Source organism: Sinohyriopsis cumingii, chromosome 8 (assembly GCF_028554795.1).
Source record: "Sinohyriopsis cumingii isolate HCF-2022 chromosome 8, ASM2855479v2, whole genome shotgun sequence".
NCBI classification, from domain to species: domain Eukaryota; kingdom Metazoa; phylum Mollusca; class Bivalvia; order Unionida; family Unionidae; genus Sinohyriopsis; species Sinohyriopsis cumingii.
The window spans coordinates 22,555,010-22,574,003 of NC_142968.1; the positions used below are offsets into that span (position 1 = coordinate 22,555,010).

The 18,994-nt window shown below is 35.1% G+C and overlaps 1 protein-coding gene across 4 annotated transcripts in view; it reads right to left on the reverse strand.

Annotated features, from left to right (window-relative positions):
* The window catches only part of LOC149793132 (paired amphipathic helix protein Sin3a-like), a 46,501-nt gene that overhangs the window by 5,093 nt on the left and 22,414 nt on the right, over nt 1-18,994 (reverse strand). For all 4 annotated transcript variants that reach the window (XM_089967050.1, XM_089967047.1, XM_089967048.1 and 1 more), the window contains 14 exons: nt 16,296-16,426; nt 13,997-14,094; nt 13,139-13,255; nt 12,217-12,374; nt 11,531-11,611; nt 10,247-10,430; nt 9,487-9,601; nt 8,469-8,582; nt 7,557-7,801; nt 5,589-5,772; nt 4,302-4,471; nt 2,884-3,066; nt 2,210-2,385; nt 423-636 (listed from right to left, as the gene is read on the reverse strand). In XM_089967050.1, coding sequence (XP_089823176.1) covers nt 423-636; nt 2,210-2,385; nt 2,884-3,066; nt 4,302-4,471; nt 5,589-5,772; nt 7,557-7,801; nt 8,469-8,582; nt 9,487-9,601; nt 10,247-10,430; nt 11,531-11,611; nt 12,217-12,374; nt 13,139-13,255; nt 13,997-14,094; nt 16,296-16,426 — 2,170 coding nt within the window. The remainder of the gene's footprint in view (nt 1-422; nt 637-2,209; nt 2,386-2,883; nt 3,067-4,301; nt 4,472-5,588; nt 5,773-7,556; nt 7,802-8,468; nt 8,583-9,486; nt 9,602-10,246; nt 10,431-11,530; nt 11,612-12,216; nt 12,375-13,138; nt 13,256-13,996; nt 14,095-16,295; nt 16,427-18,994) is intronic.

An 18,994-nucleotide genomic window follows, 5' to 3' on the forward strand; every position in this document is an offset into this window, starting at 1 on the left:
TCACATGTGATAATGTCATAATGTAATGTTATAAACTGTATATAACATTGTGATACAACATCAAACAATAATCACATGTACTAATGCCATAAAGTAATGTTATAAACTCTGTATGTCACAGTTAGACAAACAAATATATCAAATAACATTCACATTTACTGATATCACAAGATCATGTAATATATTCATAATATCAGTGTGACATACAATAATAACATATACATCTACCAGTGACATACATAATAAATTCTGTATGTCATATAATACAACACCTATCAACATCATGGACATGCGCAAGGTCTCTACAGTCCTGTCAGTTACAGAATCTCAAACTTCTCAAAATTGTACTTCTTGACTAATACAGCATGCAAGTACCTGCTAAAAATTATTTTAGTAAAGTCAGTGTTTGTACATCTACTAACCTCTCTAGCTCTGTTGAGAGCCATCCTCTTGTACAGATAGCTTTCACTGTTGACCACATAGAACAGTTTGTAGGAATTGACATTGAACTTGCACTCTGTATTGTCAATAATATTAAGATCCTCGCAAGGTTTGGGTGACTCCTGAGATGACGTTTCCTCTGCATCGTTCTTTTTCTTCTGGTTTCTGTTGTGCCGTCTCCACTGACGTATATTTCTAAGACATAAAAATCTAAATTAAGTTCTGAAAACACAAAAGTAAGACCAAACTTGTGCAGATCAATGCAAAATTGTGAATGAAAATGTTGTGCTTCATTTGCAGCATCAATAGTAAATATGTCCAAAATTTGTCAGGTATTTTTCAAAAAAATTTTGAAAACAATTATACTGCAGCAAAAAGAAACAAAAAAAAATCAGCAGAATGTAGAGTCTTGCCTGATCTTGTAAGGCACATTATAAATACCAAAACAATGCTGAGTCTTGCCTGATCTTGTAAGGTACATTACAACTACCAAAACCAGAATACCAAGTCATGCCTGATCTTGTAAGGTACATTACAAATACCAAAACCAGAATACCGAGTCATGCCTGATCTTGTAAGGCACATTACAAATACCAAAACCAGAATACCAAGTCATGCCTGATCTTGTAAGGCACATTACAAATACCAAAACAATGATGAGTCTTGCCTGATCTTGTAAGGTACATTACAAAACGACGTCACCACCAGATCCAGGTCTATGCGGTTTGTAAAAAGAGATCTGTAGAACAAACATACATAGACCCCCTGATCTGCTGGTATATTATGCAATTGCAGATCAGGGTTCTGTGCTATTTGCAATGGGACTTGCATTTGAAGCAAGAATCGCTGATACCTATTAATACAGCAATGTTCATGCCTATGCCAACATCAGTACTTTGAATGATGTGTGTGTGTGTGTGATTTGGATTTTTAACATAGTTTTAACAAATATGCAGTGATACCACTATGTCAGCAGTGTGGCAATTTATAATGATGTCTACCACTGAGGCATTATGCTACAGACATGTAGCATGATGTCTTACCCAGGCACATTATCCTGACACCAGGCTGACCAGTCCTAATGCTAGCCTCTTAGTGCTGAGCGCCTAGCAAGGCAGCTGTTAGTACCATTTTTATAAGTATATGGTATGACTTGGCCTGGGTTTGAACCTGTGACTTCCAGCATCCCAGGCGGACGCTCTAAACACCAGGCCATGGAGAGGTCAATTTGAATGGCACATTAAGCACCCACTTTTCTCCTTTCAATCAGTGAATTTGATCTTTGACTCCTTGATCTCAAAACTTGAAAGGCTTCTTCGTTACCCCAAATATGAGATACATTTTACATAGTCTGGTAAAAGCAGATGGCAGAGACTTCAAGTTGTTGTGTGGAAACAAACTAAAGAACAGATCGATAGATATACTTCACAACAATATATTTCTTGTAAGGCATGTGCAAGCACTGCTGCTGGAAAAGTGATATGCATGCATATCTTGCCTATGCTTTGCATGTAAGACAACAATGGAACTGTTAATAAGTATCTTTACTGTGAGAATGTAACTGGGAAATATTTCGAGAAGCAAAATCCCCCCAACAAAAAAAGAAAAAAATGAATGAAGAATGAAATCACAGACTGAGAATCAGCTGTTCCTCATTGATGAAATGAAAGTTTGTTTCTGAAAAAAACAGATTCCGTTTAATTTTGCAAATAAAACATAACTTTCTTGACAATGTGGTGAAGAAAATAAATCTGTGTTTTATACATACCTGGACAGGAAGACTGCCTTCTTCGACAGCATATCCTTCAGCTCATCTGATATGGAGTCCTCATTGGCCACGTATTTCTCTACGTATTCAGACCAACGCTCCACCTCCACGGGGTCATCTGATTGATCATGATCCGTGTCCAGGAGTTCTATTGTTAGCTTACATTCCCTCTTGTACTGCAAAGTAGGATTTATAAAATCAGAAATGAGACTGCCTGAGATTGGCATGCTTAACATTTCCTAAAAATGAAAGTACACCCAAACCTGCAATACTGATGAACCCACATGATGATAAATGAACCAATTATATCATATACAGTAATGTCAAATTCAATGTATCGCAAAAGTTATAAGTGAATTTTAATTGCCTATTTCTTGCATGGGGATAGAGTACACTGCCAGATATTGGTTCACAGGTTAAATGCTACAAACTTTTAAAACTATTAAAATCCTTTTTAAAATTATTCAAATTCTTTTAAAGACAAACTTGTATAATGACAGTAACTTGTTGACTAGTTGTCTAAAAATCTCAAAGCATTACCAAGAATAGAGTTCATTACTTTTACCCAAAGTATTCTCACTTTCATATGAAAGCAAGGAAGGGACACCTGTTTAAAAATTAAAAGTTAACCACTTCTATACATTTATCCAGTTCTTATTAAACTTATTACTCACAATAATGATTTTGAAACAATTTTCCTCCATAAGAATCATCTCTGCTCTACGCTGATAGGAAGCCTCTGCATTGACCCTCTGGTGCACTGTGGCAATCCGCCCTCCAACAGCATAGTTCTTCTTCTCGTTGTAAAATAATTCTGTTATTTTTCCACAAGTCTCATCTGTTACAATCTGCTGAAGCTGAAGTAGAAATCGAGAATCTTAAAATCTTGCAGTTCCTTTATATCTCCTGATTTTCTATTTGTTCTGATATATGTATCTACCAATTTGTTTGCCTATATATAAATGTCAAAGTATAAGCAGGGAAAACTCAATAGACTTTAAGTGTTAATGCATAGTATTTTATGCTATCCAATTAATAATTACAAGCCCCAGGATCACAAGACATTGGTTAGAAAGAAATGTGTTAACACAATAACTCAAAACAAATCTGTCATTTATATTATTATTCATTAGTGATTTTTATTTGGCGCATGCATTCATGTACGTATGTATGTATCTATCATTTCATTATGACTAGTACACTTCCATTACAACCATATGTACCTTGCTGATTCCAGACATTATGTAAATCTTATATTCATGGGAGTTTGAGAATTAGAAATGAATTAATTTAGAAACCAAAATTAATTTACAACGGATGTCTATATTCTTGTGCAACTATTACAACAATGCATAACTGCTCAAAATTTTAATAAATGCAAAACTACATGTTACATGTATATGTGAAAAGATGCAACGTTTTTATAATATATTTATTTTAAAGTATTCCATCTATATATAAATGACTGTCATGCTATTTATGTTTTTACTGACTCAGGGTTTGGACAAAAAACTTTCAAATAATTGTCTTAAATAAAACAATGCACAAGACAGTTAAAAGAAACATTTTTATGCAAGTTACCACTTGTTTTAACTGTGGCAAACTAAAAAATACCAAATACAAATCCCCACCAACCAACGAAAACAAAACCCATAAATTTTGGCAAAATAATTGGCGATATGTTAAAAATGCCAGGCCCAGCCCTGATAATGTCCAATATTTGTGTTTCTTATTAAGACATAAAATTTTCTTCTCTGCACTTTAACTTGTATACACGTAATATATGCCTCGAACATACTGGACACCTTGATTTTCAGATGGCTTACTGTATATACTCACATAAAATTCTGATTTAACTGCAAGCTGCATAGATCCAGATTATTAAGTAGAACAAAACATAAAAGACCCTGTTCTGCCAGCACATTATAAGATGACAGCTCAGGGTGCATGTTCTTTGCAGCTGTGATAGGTGTCATAGGGTATAGTGTTTTTAATAAGGCAAAACTTCATAGGAATGAAGTTTATTTTCCATTATGATATCCTGTCAAGGTCATTTTAATTTACAATTTTTAAGGTCTAGAACATCTCTAACCTGCCGCACAACATTCTGCACCAGTTTATCCATGGTAAATGCGATGTAGGCGTGAATTCCAAACATCTCTCTCAATTGATCTTCATACTGTACGCTCTCCAGGTTACCATCTAGGAGGTTCTTTACCATATCCAGAAAATATGGGAAGTATTCATCTGGTTCTATCTCACCTGGTGAAAGAGAGAAAGAACTGATGAAAAAATGTTGTCAATGTGGCAAGATTCCTATGTGCGGTTCAGTGAATAATCATAAACAGGGAAGTGAAACAGGTCTTAAGGAGCCATCAATGGAAAAAGGCCTGACTGATCTTAGTACACAGCAGACCTCTGAATGCAAGTTAAATTTAAAACCTGGTTCCTGAACAAATACCTTGCACCAAATAACAATTATTATAACAATTATTATTATTATTATTATTATTATTATTATTATTATTAAGGCATTTAGCACCATTTCCTCTTCAGAACAAAAATTCACCATTCATAAATTCTGGTGAAAACAGGTTTATTCATACACTGATTTCTTCAAGCTTTCTCTTTAGATGCAGGTATAGTGATGCTTGAGTCATCTGTCTACGAAGTAAATGACCAAATATGGACAATGTCAACCCAATGATTGACTGGTCACCTTTGTTCAAAGGCTTGTGATGTCTGTAATGCCTTTTTATGCTGAAACATTGTTCCATAATTTATATTACTTTTGTCCTCAGTTCTTGCAGACTTAGCATAGTATTCACTTAAAATCATGTATATCCAGAGTAAAGTATCAGACTTTGGAGTGAAAGGTCCAAGAGTCATACTCAAAAAGAGTTCTCCAAATATGCGGTCAGAAATATATTCTAGAATGCATTTTCTTTGTTGGTACCTCAACTTGCCAAAATAGCAATTCAAATCATCACAGATTTATTTTGAAAACATATCCGGCAACTGAAAATGTAAGAGCTTGAACTGTCAGCTGATTTTGACCAATATTTCACTGGCATTTGCTAATTTAACATATTTTCAAGATTGTATAAATGTATGCATCTAACTTAACAATGGACCATGCGAAAATGCGAAATTGATGAATTTAAAAAACTTTATTCAAATACAAAATTCCTGAGAAAGACACAAGTTCTTCTATATCTTCAGGAAGGAAAATTGTATACCTTGATCTTTACATAGTATTTCCATTCTTATCTTTTATATTCTATCTTGTTAACTACATAACAGATATCAGTAATTTTCAGAGTAAAATGTTACAACATCGTGGAAATATCAAACATCAAACTTGATTCTAGTCACTCACTTGGTGCTTTGAGCCGTAGAGCAATAGCTGTGGACTCTTTCCGCTCTTTTCTACATTGAGCTTCTTCTTCAGCAATCTTTTGTGAAAGGGTAAAGATCACGTGCAACCTCTCACACAGCAGTTGTTGGAGGCGGAAGAAGATATACCAATTGTTGTTAACAAAAAATAATGAGTACACATCATCCTGGAATGGTAAAAAAACATGTCATCCTTAAATAACAAACATTCACAGTAATATAACTATAAATTTTCTAACCCTTTTTTAATGGCTTGTGTTTTTACTGGTCCTGTGGTTTTGTGGGGTTTAACCCTTTTTTAATGGCTTGTACTTTTACTGGTCCTATAGTTTTGTGGGGTTTAATATAATTTTTCAGTACATGATAGGCCATACTTAACAGCCAATATATATTGTGGAAGACCCCAGAATGAACCACTAACCCACTAATGGCAACCTCTCTCACATAGCCACATTGGATGAGATGAGACTTGAACTTGCACGAGTTATGTGAGTGATCTGTTAAACTAAGTACCACCTCCACCCTCATACTAAGTACGCCCCCCCCCCATATTGTAGCCATACTGGATGTAAAATCTGTTAAACTAAGTACCACCCCCACCCTCATACTAAGTACCACCCCCACCGTCATATTGTAGCCATACTGGATGTCAAATGTGTTAAACTAAGTACCACCCCGACCCTCATATTGTAGCCATACTGGATGTAAAATGTGTTAAACTAAGTACCACCCCCACCCTCATACTGTAGCCATACTGGATGTAAAATGTGTTAAACTAAGTACCACCCCCACCCTCATATTGTAGCCATACTGGATGTAAAATGTGTTAAACTAAGTACCACCCCCACCCTCATATTGTAGCCATACTGGATGTAAAATGTACACAATTTTCATTCAGGACCACACACCAAGAGTTCTCAAGTGAAAAACCCCATGCACATATGATCTATTAGAAAGAAGTGGCAATGACTGTATTCCACGTAAATACAACTTTCAATTAAGGAGTACTGATAAGATTTTTAAGATGAATTTTGTGGTGACCATAATGGATGTCAAAACAGTACTATTTAATTTATGGCCATCTTGAAGCCTTTTGCCAAAATGACCAACCATCCAGTTGAAGCACTGGTAAAAAAATGTATGAAGGCTACCATATCTGATGTCAGAATGGCACAATTTTCACTTGAAATCATAAGAAGTCTTTTACTGAAACCACATGCTAAGGTGATCAACTGTAGTTATTAAATGATTTCCAAGTTGGCCACTATGGTAATCATATTGGATGTCCAAGTTGCACCATATTCATTCAGGCAAACTAGACTTTATGCGTTTCAGGTTTCATAGCAATCTTCCAAGTAGCACTGACAAATCTGCACTAAAGGATGGATGGACAACAGGCCATTATAGAAGCTCTTCTGGTGTAAAAACAGTAGAGTTAATACAAATGTTTTTACAAATATCTTTAATTTCCCACAGAAACCCCGAGATTTTTATACTTGAAAGCCTGAATTTAAGTTTTGTGCTCAAAATGTTTTGATAATTCTAGGGCAGGCATTCAAATTCCACACAAGTATATTTAACTCCTGTATTACCACACTCACAAGTTGCCTCATATGCTCCCAGTCTTCTTTTGAAAACCATCAGCAGGGTATAACAAAGTTCAAAATCGGACAGTAACTCCAGTAGAACAGCTTAAATAAAGTAAACTTGAGACTGTTCTTCAAAATGAAACTCTCTGCTTCAAGACTCACCATTTTCTTTGTCATGAAACATAATTATTCTACTTGGGACATTTATCTAGTGCGAACACAAATTAAGCCATACAGAATGACATGGTTTTGAAGCCCACTGGACTCCTTGAATTGTAGCCCAGAACTAACATTTCAGCAGCTACTGGGCTCTGGGTACAAGAGAAGGAACAAATGTCTTATCCTTAAAGTCTTTTACTTACATCCTCAATGTCTTTCTCCTCATCTTCCTCGCCTGTATTCCCATTCATTATTGAATCCTCATTTGTCTCCCTTTCTTTGGTTGGTGTAGAGCTCTTTTCCTTTTTTGGGGTGGATTTCTCTGGCGAGTTCATATCTTTTTCCTCATCTGAGTACTTGGACTGGGACTGGGATTTTGTGTCCCCACTTGAGTCCTCAGATTTGTCTTGTTTATCAGATTTGTCTCCCTCCTCTGTCTCCATGTCTTCTGCAATAAAGAAGAACTGTTTGCCTGAATAAATGTATAAGATAGTGATGCAAATAAATAATAGAAACAATCACTTGCATAAAAGTTTCCTTATTCACATAACTCTTCAACTTTAAGCTTCAGACATATTTTGTGATAACCAGAGTAACCCAACTAATTCACGTACACCTGGTACAGTCTTGTGTCAAATACATAGATCTTACACATGTGCTCTTTCAGAGAAACAGTCAAATAATTGTCATCGAAGAGAAAGATGAGCAGTCAATGAGATTAATAAATTTCATATGAAATAGCACAAATTTAATATTCTATTTATCACATGATAAAAAATAAAAACCAAAGAACAGTGTAGTGAAATTAGTTTGCAATACATTTGGATGTTTGTTGTTATGCCTTTCCTTTACATATTGAAATGTCATTTGTGACACAAGATGAATACATGCCAACCCCCAAACCCATACAAGTTTAATTATTGCTACTCTAAGTGGCAAAATAACCTAATTTGGCCATAAAAAGTTTAATCTATATATTGCATGCTAGAATTACAGCATGTATGGAATAAAATGCACTTATTTTGCTACTAACCTGGTATTAAATAATTTATTTATGCTGCTATACCATAAAATACCACAAAAAGCAAAATCATAGGACACAGAATTAAGAGTACCTTCATCCCTGTCCATTTCATCATCACTGAGTTCTCCTCGAGGTGAGAAGAAAAGATCTGGAATGAAGTGCTTGAGGAGAACTTTGATTTTATGCTTGTCGTCTTTGTGGATACCTAGGAAATACAAAAAATGTTTATGGTCAGTAAAATATGGACCACAAAAACAAAACTGAATGCCATTTTTCAGCATGTGAATGGTTATACATGGCAGCCAGTATCATTGATGGAGCAAGAACCTGGAAAACCCTGGTAAAAACCACCAACCCACAGGTTGTTACTGCAAGCTGTAAAAATCAGAGTGGTACATGCATGTCTCGTCACCTACTTTTTGACTTCTTTATGAAACTTCTCAAAAAGAATGCAGGCCTAAGTGGGTGTCAAGACTTTGCATTTAACTGTCTGAAACAAGGAGGTTAAGACAAAACCTTTTTACACCAAATTTTCTCACAATGTAATATTGTTGCCACAGCTGTTACTGCCAAAATGTTACATGTATTACAAGTTATTTTCTAATGCTGTCCAGTGAAAAAACATGACAACACAAGGTCAGTATGATGTATATTATGTGGTTCTCTCATTCTTTCTTGTACATATACGACACATGCTCATATCTGCACTCAGTAACCAAACTGAAAATAACATGATGAATGAGACTAGTGCATCTTCAATGTCTTTAGAAGAGGTCATCATAGCAGGCTTAGCAAGCTAATGCAAACATATTAGGGCTGTCCCATTTAAACATACATGGTACCAAGGAAAGGCGGTTTTTTTATAAATATATGCCAGGATACTCTGATTTCACTGATTTCATATTAAAATGACAAGAAATTTCTAAATTGCATCTATGGGTGAGTACCCAACTCTAGAAGTGCCTTCCCTGGGTCCAATGTATGTTTTAATGGAACAGCCCTTAGCACTTATCAATCTGTTTTGTCCTCTTGTAGATGATAATGTTCACAATACCTTATATGAGGGATTTCACCCTGTACATGTAGGTAATACACATGCATACAATTACCTGTCTGGCGCTTCATGTGATGAATAATTAAATTGGCAGCGTCTTCAATTATGGATTTATCTTTATAGATGTAGGTCAGGTGAGGCCCTAATGTGTCGCCGTCTGGTTCCGAATGCTGAAAAGGGAAGATAAAATCCTGTTTTACATGCAGACATTGAAAATACAATCAACTAAACAATAAGATGTTATATCCTTCCTAAGCACGCTGGTTTTTCACATACTTCAGATTGTTATTTTCACTGTTTTAATCATTGCCAGGTAGTAAGCAGCCTTGACAAAAATCTGGAGCCTTGTGAAGGTCAGACTTGTACTGCAGCACAATTTTTAAACTAAAACCTTTTAAATGGTTGATTTAATGCCATATTTCAGCACATGATAGGCTAGAGGCAAGTATATTTTTGGTAGAGATGGAACAAGGAAACAAGCAGCCCATTAAAAGCTGTGGGCAAGGTTTCTAACATACCCACATTGATCAAGCCAGTAAGGAGTGTGAGTGATACGTAAAGGCATGTGCCTTAGACCACCAAGCCACCCTACTGACAACACCATGTTCCTGTGCAAACTACCAAAAAAAAAAGCAATGACTTTTCACAAAACATTTTTGTTAAGATTTTGTAAATACTTCATAAAGGGCAGTAATTAAGCATGATCCCAATGCTGATCACCCTTAGTTGCTGATCAAGATGACCTTTATTTACTATTTGCTACACATTTAGCAAAAAAAATTATACAATATCATTTGTGAGAATACATTACTTACCTCGTCATATATGGTCTCAATCTCATTCAGAAGAGATTTGGAACGTATTGCCTTGACATCAGTCTGTTTGAAGTTGATTCCCTGATGGTCCAAGGATTTGAGATAGTATTTCTCATTCTGTTCCCTCCAGACCTTGTTAAAACATCTCTGAGCCTCCCTCCACTCCTCTTCCTTGGCTTTTAATCTGGACAAATATATAAATCGTTATAAAGCCAATTTTACATGAGTGCTCATTTCAAACGAAATTTATCAAGTCAAATAATTTTAATTTTATTTAATTTTTTAAAGTTGTTACTAGCCAACGTTCTGACAAAATAGACATTTTAGACCTGTTTAATTTGAAATAAGCACAAAAGAACCCATGCAGTACATCATGAAAAATACCAACTTGATGAAACTGCAGAATTGTGCATTGGAACAGCCTTGTAATGCAACTGGATATCTCAGACATTATGTCTTTGCATTGCATGATGCTATGACATTATGTCTTTTGCATTACATGATGCTGACATTTTTTGAGATTTCAAAATAAAGTTTTATCAGTACCAGAAAATAACAGAGCAGTCAAGCATCATGCAGGGTTGCATTTAAGGATTTTGCACCAAAATTAAAGGGGCACGGGGAGCAACCAATCAAGTATGGGTGGGTGGTTTGGTGTGCATTATGAAAATTGGAAATTAAGATTGTATTGAAAATTTTAATGTGACTAATTTTCATCATACTCAAAATGGGACTTGACTGAATAAATCAACTCTCTGCCTCAAAATACTTAAATAACAAAAAGTCTTGTGGGCATATTTGTACAATCAGATCAATAGTAAATTTAAAACACAAGCACTATCTCCACTACAGAAATTTTTCCAGTGGGCAGGCAAGATGTGAACATAGAGATAAGCAACAATGAGATATATGGTGACTGCCCAGTCACTTGACCGGATAGCAAATTAGATATCTTCATCCTGAACTGCTATCCAGATGAATTTGTTCAAAATGATGAAATCCACACCACCCCACCCCCAAAAATAACAAATTCCACAAATTTCATGTTCCTCATCCACTCTACTGTACCTCATTACCTTCAGTTAAGACTAGTGGAAAAGAACTGGGGTCCTTGAAAGAGGTGGAGTGTCCCAGAAGTAAAGCCAACAACCTTCCCTTATTGTAGAAAAGATTCATGTATTTTTCAAAAGGGTCCAACAAAGTCATACAACATGTGGCATGTTTTTGAAGTTCTTTTTAAAGTTTATTTCCAGCAATAAACACCCATTTAAGACTATTTCTTACCTTCGTAGCACCAAAGGTACAGCCACCACTGGGTTTTTCTTTAAGCCATCAATGATATCTGAAGCTTTATCACCATATATTCTGCATAAAAATGAGGAATGATCACTCAAAAATCATAAATAATAAAATAATACATGTTACATTTTTCTCCAAGCAAATTTGTTCAAAGAATCATTCAATTTTTCATTCATGGGACTCTGACCTGTTCAGCTGATCCAAACAATAAATGGAGAATTCTAAGCCGACTAATTTGCACATCTATTTTTTTAAACCAGTACCTTAAAAAAATTCAGAGTTGTTAAAACTCTCTGAAATCTGATAACAAATATTGATAGTTTTTAAAAAAAAGCTGAATTTGAACAATAAATTCATTTTATCTTCCCTATTGGATGGGAAAGCTAAATAAAATCAGATTAAAAATATGGACTATAATTTGCAGAAAGGCATTGATATGGGCTGCCAACTGAGTTAGATAGCCCTGAAAAATGTTACTTCTCATTCCGACGTTAGCTGACATCGAAACATGCTACAAAGTGCCATAACTGAGGCAGTAAGATCTGAGTCCCAAAACAGAAATATCAGGGTCAATGTCTTACACTGTAGGTCTGCCATTCATGTCGTTGCTGCCAGAAAGCCACGTTTTAAAAATGTGCCTTATAAAGAACTGTTGACAGATATATAAGTACCTTTGTATAGTTTTTCTATGCAACACTTCAGATGCACCTCCCAGGGAGTTGTCCAGTTTAAATTTGGCTGCATCTTCAGGTGACATGCGGCCAAGTTTCTTGTGAACAAACTCTAAAACTCGGATAGTCGACAGATTGGCCTCTATTACTACATCCAACTGCAAGAGAAAATTTGTCCATCAGTGTAAGTGGGGAAATTGTCGAACACTAGTCCCTCATATGCATTCTACTGTACGAAAAGAACTTCCAGGAATTCAAGATTAAGACCATTTCTTTGGTTTTGAAACATTTCTGGTCTTTGTGAGTCATAAAATTTTCAAAATGGCCACTGTGGCAGCCATACTGGATCCTAATATCAGCAACAGTTTCATTTAGGACAAACCAGATACCATTAGAAGACTTCTGGTGAAAACCCCATATTGATCTGAAAGAGTATGTTACAAAATTTTTTAAAGGGTTCTAATGGCAGCCATATTTGAGGTCGGATCAATATAATTTATGAACATGACCAACTTGATGTCTAAATTAGTCTTATGATAAAAACCCACATTGATATGACTTGCCATTAAAGAGAACCAAGATGGCTGCCATGGTATCCTTTCTTGATTTCAGATTAGCACCATTATCATATAAAACAATGTAGACATCATCAAAATGTTCTGGTGAAAATCCAGTGTTGATAATGACTGTCCATCTGGATGAAGAGACAGGACTTTCTTGAGCCAAGATGCACTGATATCCACATGCAAACCCAAAAATATCACAAACATAACAATAAAGGGTTGATTAAATTTAAGTCTCCCATATAAATTTTTAATAATTCATGTTTTGCAGATTTAACATCATTAAACAGATAAGTATTCCATAGCTTGTGAGAATTACTGCAGGAAGTATAATAAAATGGTGGAATTAAACTATGTACCTCAAACCTCTCATCCTCACATCTGTAGATATTTTCCTCATACTGTGTTTTCCGTGAAGTGACAAATGTAGAATCTTCAGACCAGGAGGGAAATGATACCCATGTATCATTCAACACCTGAATATTTGATAAATATGATGATCAATGTCAATGTATTTTCAATATCAGAACAAATCTTGTCATTCTAAAACTAAAAAAAAGTATCACAAACTTTCAGTATACCCACACTATGTTATAGTTTGGTGTGTTGGTTCTAGCAAGGCATGCATAACAAAAACCATTTTTCTTCATTAGGTCACCAAGATATTATAAATGCAACACTGAACTGTTTACTCCAGATCAACTGGTTTCTGCCTTATCTAAAATTGTTGTTGCTGATGTTTTGGGGTTTAGCACCATTCCTCAGATGAAGAACCCAGGAAATCCATGTAAAAACCATGGCCCATGGGCAGCTTTCTCACATACCCACATTGACCAAGCACCGAGATTCAAACCCACGTGGATGCAGATGGCAGTAATCAGTAAAGGTGAGTGCTTTAGACCACCTGGCGACCAGGGGCACCCCTTATCTAAGGCAGAGACATTAAAAGCTTGGTTAAGGTACGCAGTCAAGTACTAAACTTATCATGAATATTGATAAAAGATAGCATTACACTTTCAGCAAGCACAGCAACACAACATACATCCTCCTAAATTTCTTAATACTGGACAAGATTTTGTTTGATTTACAAATATAGATCATTTGCTAAAAAAAATTAATATTATGTTGGAAGGCAAGTAATTGAAATACATACAAATCTGTGCCCTACAATATTTCAAATGTTTATAGTGAAATACAAGCCTGAAAATATATCCTACCTCTTTACAAAGTGGAGTTCTGCCTGAACACTTGGGCTGTAGGTAGGATGATGGAAGTGCCCGATAACTTGCTCCATATCGCTTGCATGTTGCATAATCTGATAAAGATGAAATCAGCAAATTGAAAACAGGTACACCTAATGCCATCTAATGAACACAAGTGATTAAATTCTGGGATCAGTATACCCAAACTTAAGTGTGAGAGTTGAGAGAGGGTGAGAGGGAGAAGAAAGAGGGTTCAGAGGTGGGTGGGAGTTTAAACCATACTTTTGCATCTGATGTTGAACAGTTCAATTACATTTTGATCGTGGAAGTCAATGAAAAAGTATAGTTTACATCCATCTTATTTCTGTAGTAACCAACAAATAAAGATTTGGTTTTACAGAAAAAACAGTTAAGCATCACATCCTTTTCTTCAGCCAAAAACTAAAAAGTGATATTTTTCAATTTAATGTGCCTGTTGTCACTCAAAAATCAGGTAAATCTTACTCTAACTATTTAAATTTTAAAATATATTTTAAGGAAAAACACGTTTAACTCACAAAGCCATATTCTGATATAATGATTACCATCACAAAGTTCATTAGATTCGTACAGACATAATGATTACCATCACAAAGTTCATTAGGTTCTTACAGACATAATGATTACCATCATAAAGTTCATTAGATTCTTACAGACATAATGATTACCATCACAAAGTTCATTAGATACTTACAGACAAAATTTTAGAAGAATGCTGGGGGCAATTGAAGTAAGCTATATAGTGCCAGGGCAAATGGGTTAAATTACCTTTTTGAAGCACACACCATGCTAGCCAACCTGACCTGATTGGAGGGTGGGATATAAGCCCACCTCCAGTTCCAATTTCAGCATGGCACCCCAAGCAACCACACCTCCCCAGAAGGGAGGAAGGCAGCATGGAAACTGTTTAATTATTTTGCAATGGATTTCTGGTATTCTATTTTATACAATAAAAACATCAAACTTTATGCTGCTGATTATTTTTCCTATTTTTTTCTTAACCTAAGATGTTTTAACATCAAATTATTTGAACCAGGAAACAATCGTTTTTCTTCATGAAAATTAATGATCCTTTTCCACAGACTGAGCAAGCCTGTTTTGCTGATTTTTCCAAAAAAAGTTAAAAGATATCAATCAATCATGTGTAAATTTCTTTTCACTTCAAATAAATTGCTTAAAGGGGGATAATCTCAGAAAGACAGCACACAAGATATAGAAACAAGCAAGAGTTGATTTTTAATTCATATTATGTGTTCTTATTTAATATATATCAAAATGTCTAATTTTATATGTTATTGATTTTTCATGATAGCAAAAAGTGTCATCATACTTAAATAATAGTACCATATATACTCGCTTATAAGACAACTCCAAACACAAACTGCAAAGACTCCGGTCAGCCATCACGTGATGTACTGGCAGACTGGAGTCTGTGCAGTTTGGAAGGAGTAACCAGTAGATCAAACAACACAGAACTTGATCTGTGGGTGCATTATGCTATGGCAGTTCTGTATCTTTCAAGTTTGCAGTTTGACTTATTAGTGAGTATACATGGTATACAAATATAAGGTTATACATTAAAAATACACAAACTGTTTCAGAGTTTGTCATTTTTCTCCAATAATAACTGGGCAGGATAACAAAACATGCTCAACTTTCATTTATTCTTTCAATGAATTATGTTGTCAATGAAGTTAGCTGATTTTGTTTATGTTTTATGTTTAAGAAAGATATCAATGAGATGGCTCCAGTATCATCAACACTTGTTAAAGTTTTTCTGTGTAACGTCTCAAAAAGTCTTGACAGATTCTAATGAAACTTTGCCAATTTCATCTCCATGGTATCAGAAATGCTTATGTTACATCAAATGATTGCACTGGCAATTTCCATAACCAAAATTGTCTACAATTACCCATCAGAACATAGTCAATATGTATTTAAAACATTAATGTAAATTTAAAAATCAATGCTTCTTCCCTTTAATATGTACTTCAACACGCTGGATTTATAATAATGATCTAACATTGACAATCACTATCTTCAACAAAATGATCAAATTCTAATTGGTGAATGTTTTAAATAGAGTTACTTCTCTTTCATGATGACTGAATGTACTATACCATAATATTTGTTACAAATTCAGAATTAACTTTTCCATTTAGTAAACCTTGATATTCCAGTCTTTTACTGCCCAATCTGCATGTTCTAAATAAATTTTTTTTTACAGTCTGCTCTGTATTCCATGAAACTTACAAAGGGACCATACTATACACACCTATTTCCATGGCTAGGTCACTGCCCACCCTCTCCTTATTGGTGGCACCAGAAGGAATGGGTTCTACAGTGCCCCCAGATTCCCTGTATCCCAGGAAATCTTTGAACCACTTAAACAGCTCAGGGAATTTCCTGAAATAATTTAAATAAAATATTAATAATTGTTCATGCCGACATTTCATTGGGATGTTCAATGACTTTTCAAGGACAAGCACTATATTTAACTACACACATTTTGTAAAAAATGTTGATCATGGAATGTCAAGTCCACAAAATATCTGAATGAAGAATCTCATTCTTCAACAACAACCAAGAAACTTTTTCTCGTTGGACTAGGTCTAGGTCAGGAAAATGTAGCTCAAGGGGTTTGGGGGCAAGGGGGAGGGGGAGATGTACAGTCATCTCATCTACAACAGTATTTGCCAGTGTTAAATAATTCTTTCTTGGCTTGATCATGCTTAGGCAAAATTCACTGACTCAGTATTTAATTTTTATATGCTTTTTACACCTGACCAAAGACTTCAAAGCTCTCTTAGTCATTGACCTTGTCAAGGTTACACTAGGTCTATGACTCCCAAGTTACACTAATGGTAGGGACTTGAGAGCTAAGGTCAGATGCATATAGACTTTTACAAGAGTTGTGAACAAGTCCACCAAGGGTTTCACTCACAGTCTAAACAGGGAATCAACTATAGACTGGTTCAATGCCCATTCAATGAGTACTGTGCCTCTCCTGTAAATATTGCTCATAATTGTAGTCATCCAAAAGCTCAGCCTATTTACTAGTCCAATCAAATTGAATTATCAAATAGGGTCTAGAATGGTAACTAGCATAATAAAAACACATACAAATTCTCCTGATTAATGTACATGAATTGCACTCATGTGAAGCCTTGATATTACAAGTATGCATTCATTGTTTAAGTGAATAGTGTTCATCTGTCCCCAGTGGGTGAGTAGTGTTCACCTGTCCTCAGTGGGTGAGTAGTGTTCTATCTGTCCAGAACAGCTGTGCTGCAGAGTTTTTCAGGGATTCCCATTGCTTAAAGTGATTGTTATTATGGAAGATGTACATTGAGATGTATGTAAAGATATCCAGATTAAATCTTGCTTGGATTAGCAAGTATTTTTGACCTATAAAAGTTTACTATGAACTCAATAAGAAAAAATATTTGTTTGTGGCCAGGTTGGCTATTTGTAGCCTGTCACATGGTGCATTCAAGCTGAGGTCATTAATTTAACTGTGATATAATTAATCTTATTAGGACGAAATCAATAATCCTGCCTGAACAGTGCTGATATACCTGGAGACATTATGATAGAATTGGGATTAGTGTTACTCAGTGGAGACTGATGACTGGATGTTTTGCTCAGTCTGTCAGATATAAAATGGACAGAAAATTGAGGGACCCATAAAAAAAACACAGAATATACCATTACCTAAATAATGCATTGTTAACAGGAGAACGAACAAAAAGACAAACTATTATTCCATTCATACCAATTTTTTTGACAACCTAAATGGGCAATTCAAAATATCACATTACTCCAAGAATGCAAAATGTACAGAAAACAAAAAGACATGTTAGACATTGTGAATATATATTGGAAATTTGAAAATGTATATTTACTTTTTCCCAGTAACAACATAATGGTATATTAGTTAAAAAGAAAAATACTGAAATGTTAAAATAAAGGATAGTAATTCAAGGAAATTTAAGACCAACAAGTTACAAGAAAAAAAAAAGACAACAAATACAAACAAAATATAATTAACATGTGCACATGTATAGATAAATATGAGAACAAAGAGATTGAAATATTGAAATAGGGGAAACAAAATCATCAGTCAATGCAAATAAACAAAATGACAACAAAAGGGAATGCATTAATACCATAATGATCAGTATTTTAAGTAAGCTTTGATAAAGCAGTAGACTTTTTCGTACAAATTATTAAACCTGTAGAAGATCTGGTATGAAGAGTGACCAAGAAGTCAACTTTCAACGATCCATGTTACTACAAAACAGGAGTGGTTTGATAAGGAATATGAAAATGCAAAAAAGAATGGCAGTCAAAACCCTAAGAAGCTTGAGGTTTGATAGATCTGCCCTCAAACTTGAAAACTTATCACTGCCTTACACAAAGTTACAGGAAAGGCAGGTCAGGATGAGACTACAGTACAAAATAGGCAAATCACTGCTCTTAAAACCCCGATTCCATTGTATTTTGGAATTTACTCAATGAGATCATGACATGGCCAACAACAGATTTCCAAGCTAAAATGTCATGAGCATTTTCAAGATGTATTTAATTCTCCCAGGCCTGACTCATTTGATAATCACTGAATAAGTCAATATGGGATGATCTTAATGCATATATTAGTGAAGACAAAATAAATGATTTTAAATCAGGGAAAGCTCCAGGATGTGATTGCATAAAATGAAAATTACACTGTATCATTACTAACGTAACTGTTTAATGCAAAGCTTAATGCCTTGTACTCTCCAGATGACTGGTGTATGGCTACAATTGTTCCACTTCTTTAAAATTTATCTACGATTTTGAAAATATAAGCATCTATTTGAAGACTGAGATCAGAAGAGTAACATCGACTCCCGTTGGCAACAAGTGAACACGACAAGATGTATGCAGGACAAAGGATTACCTGGCCAAGAGAGCTCAAAGCTGGAGGACTAG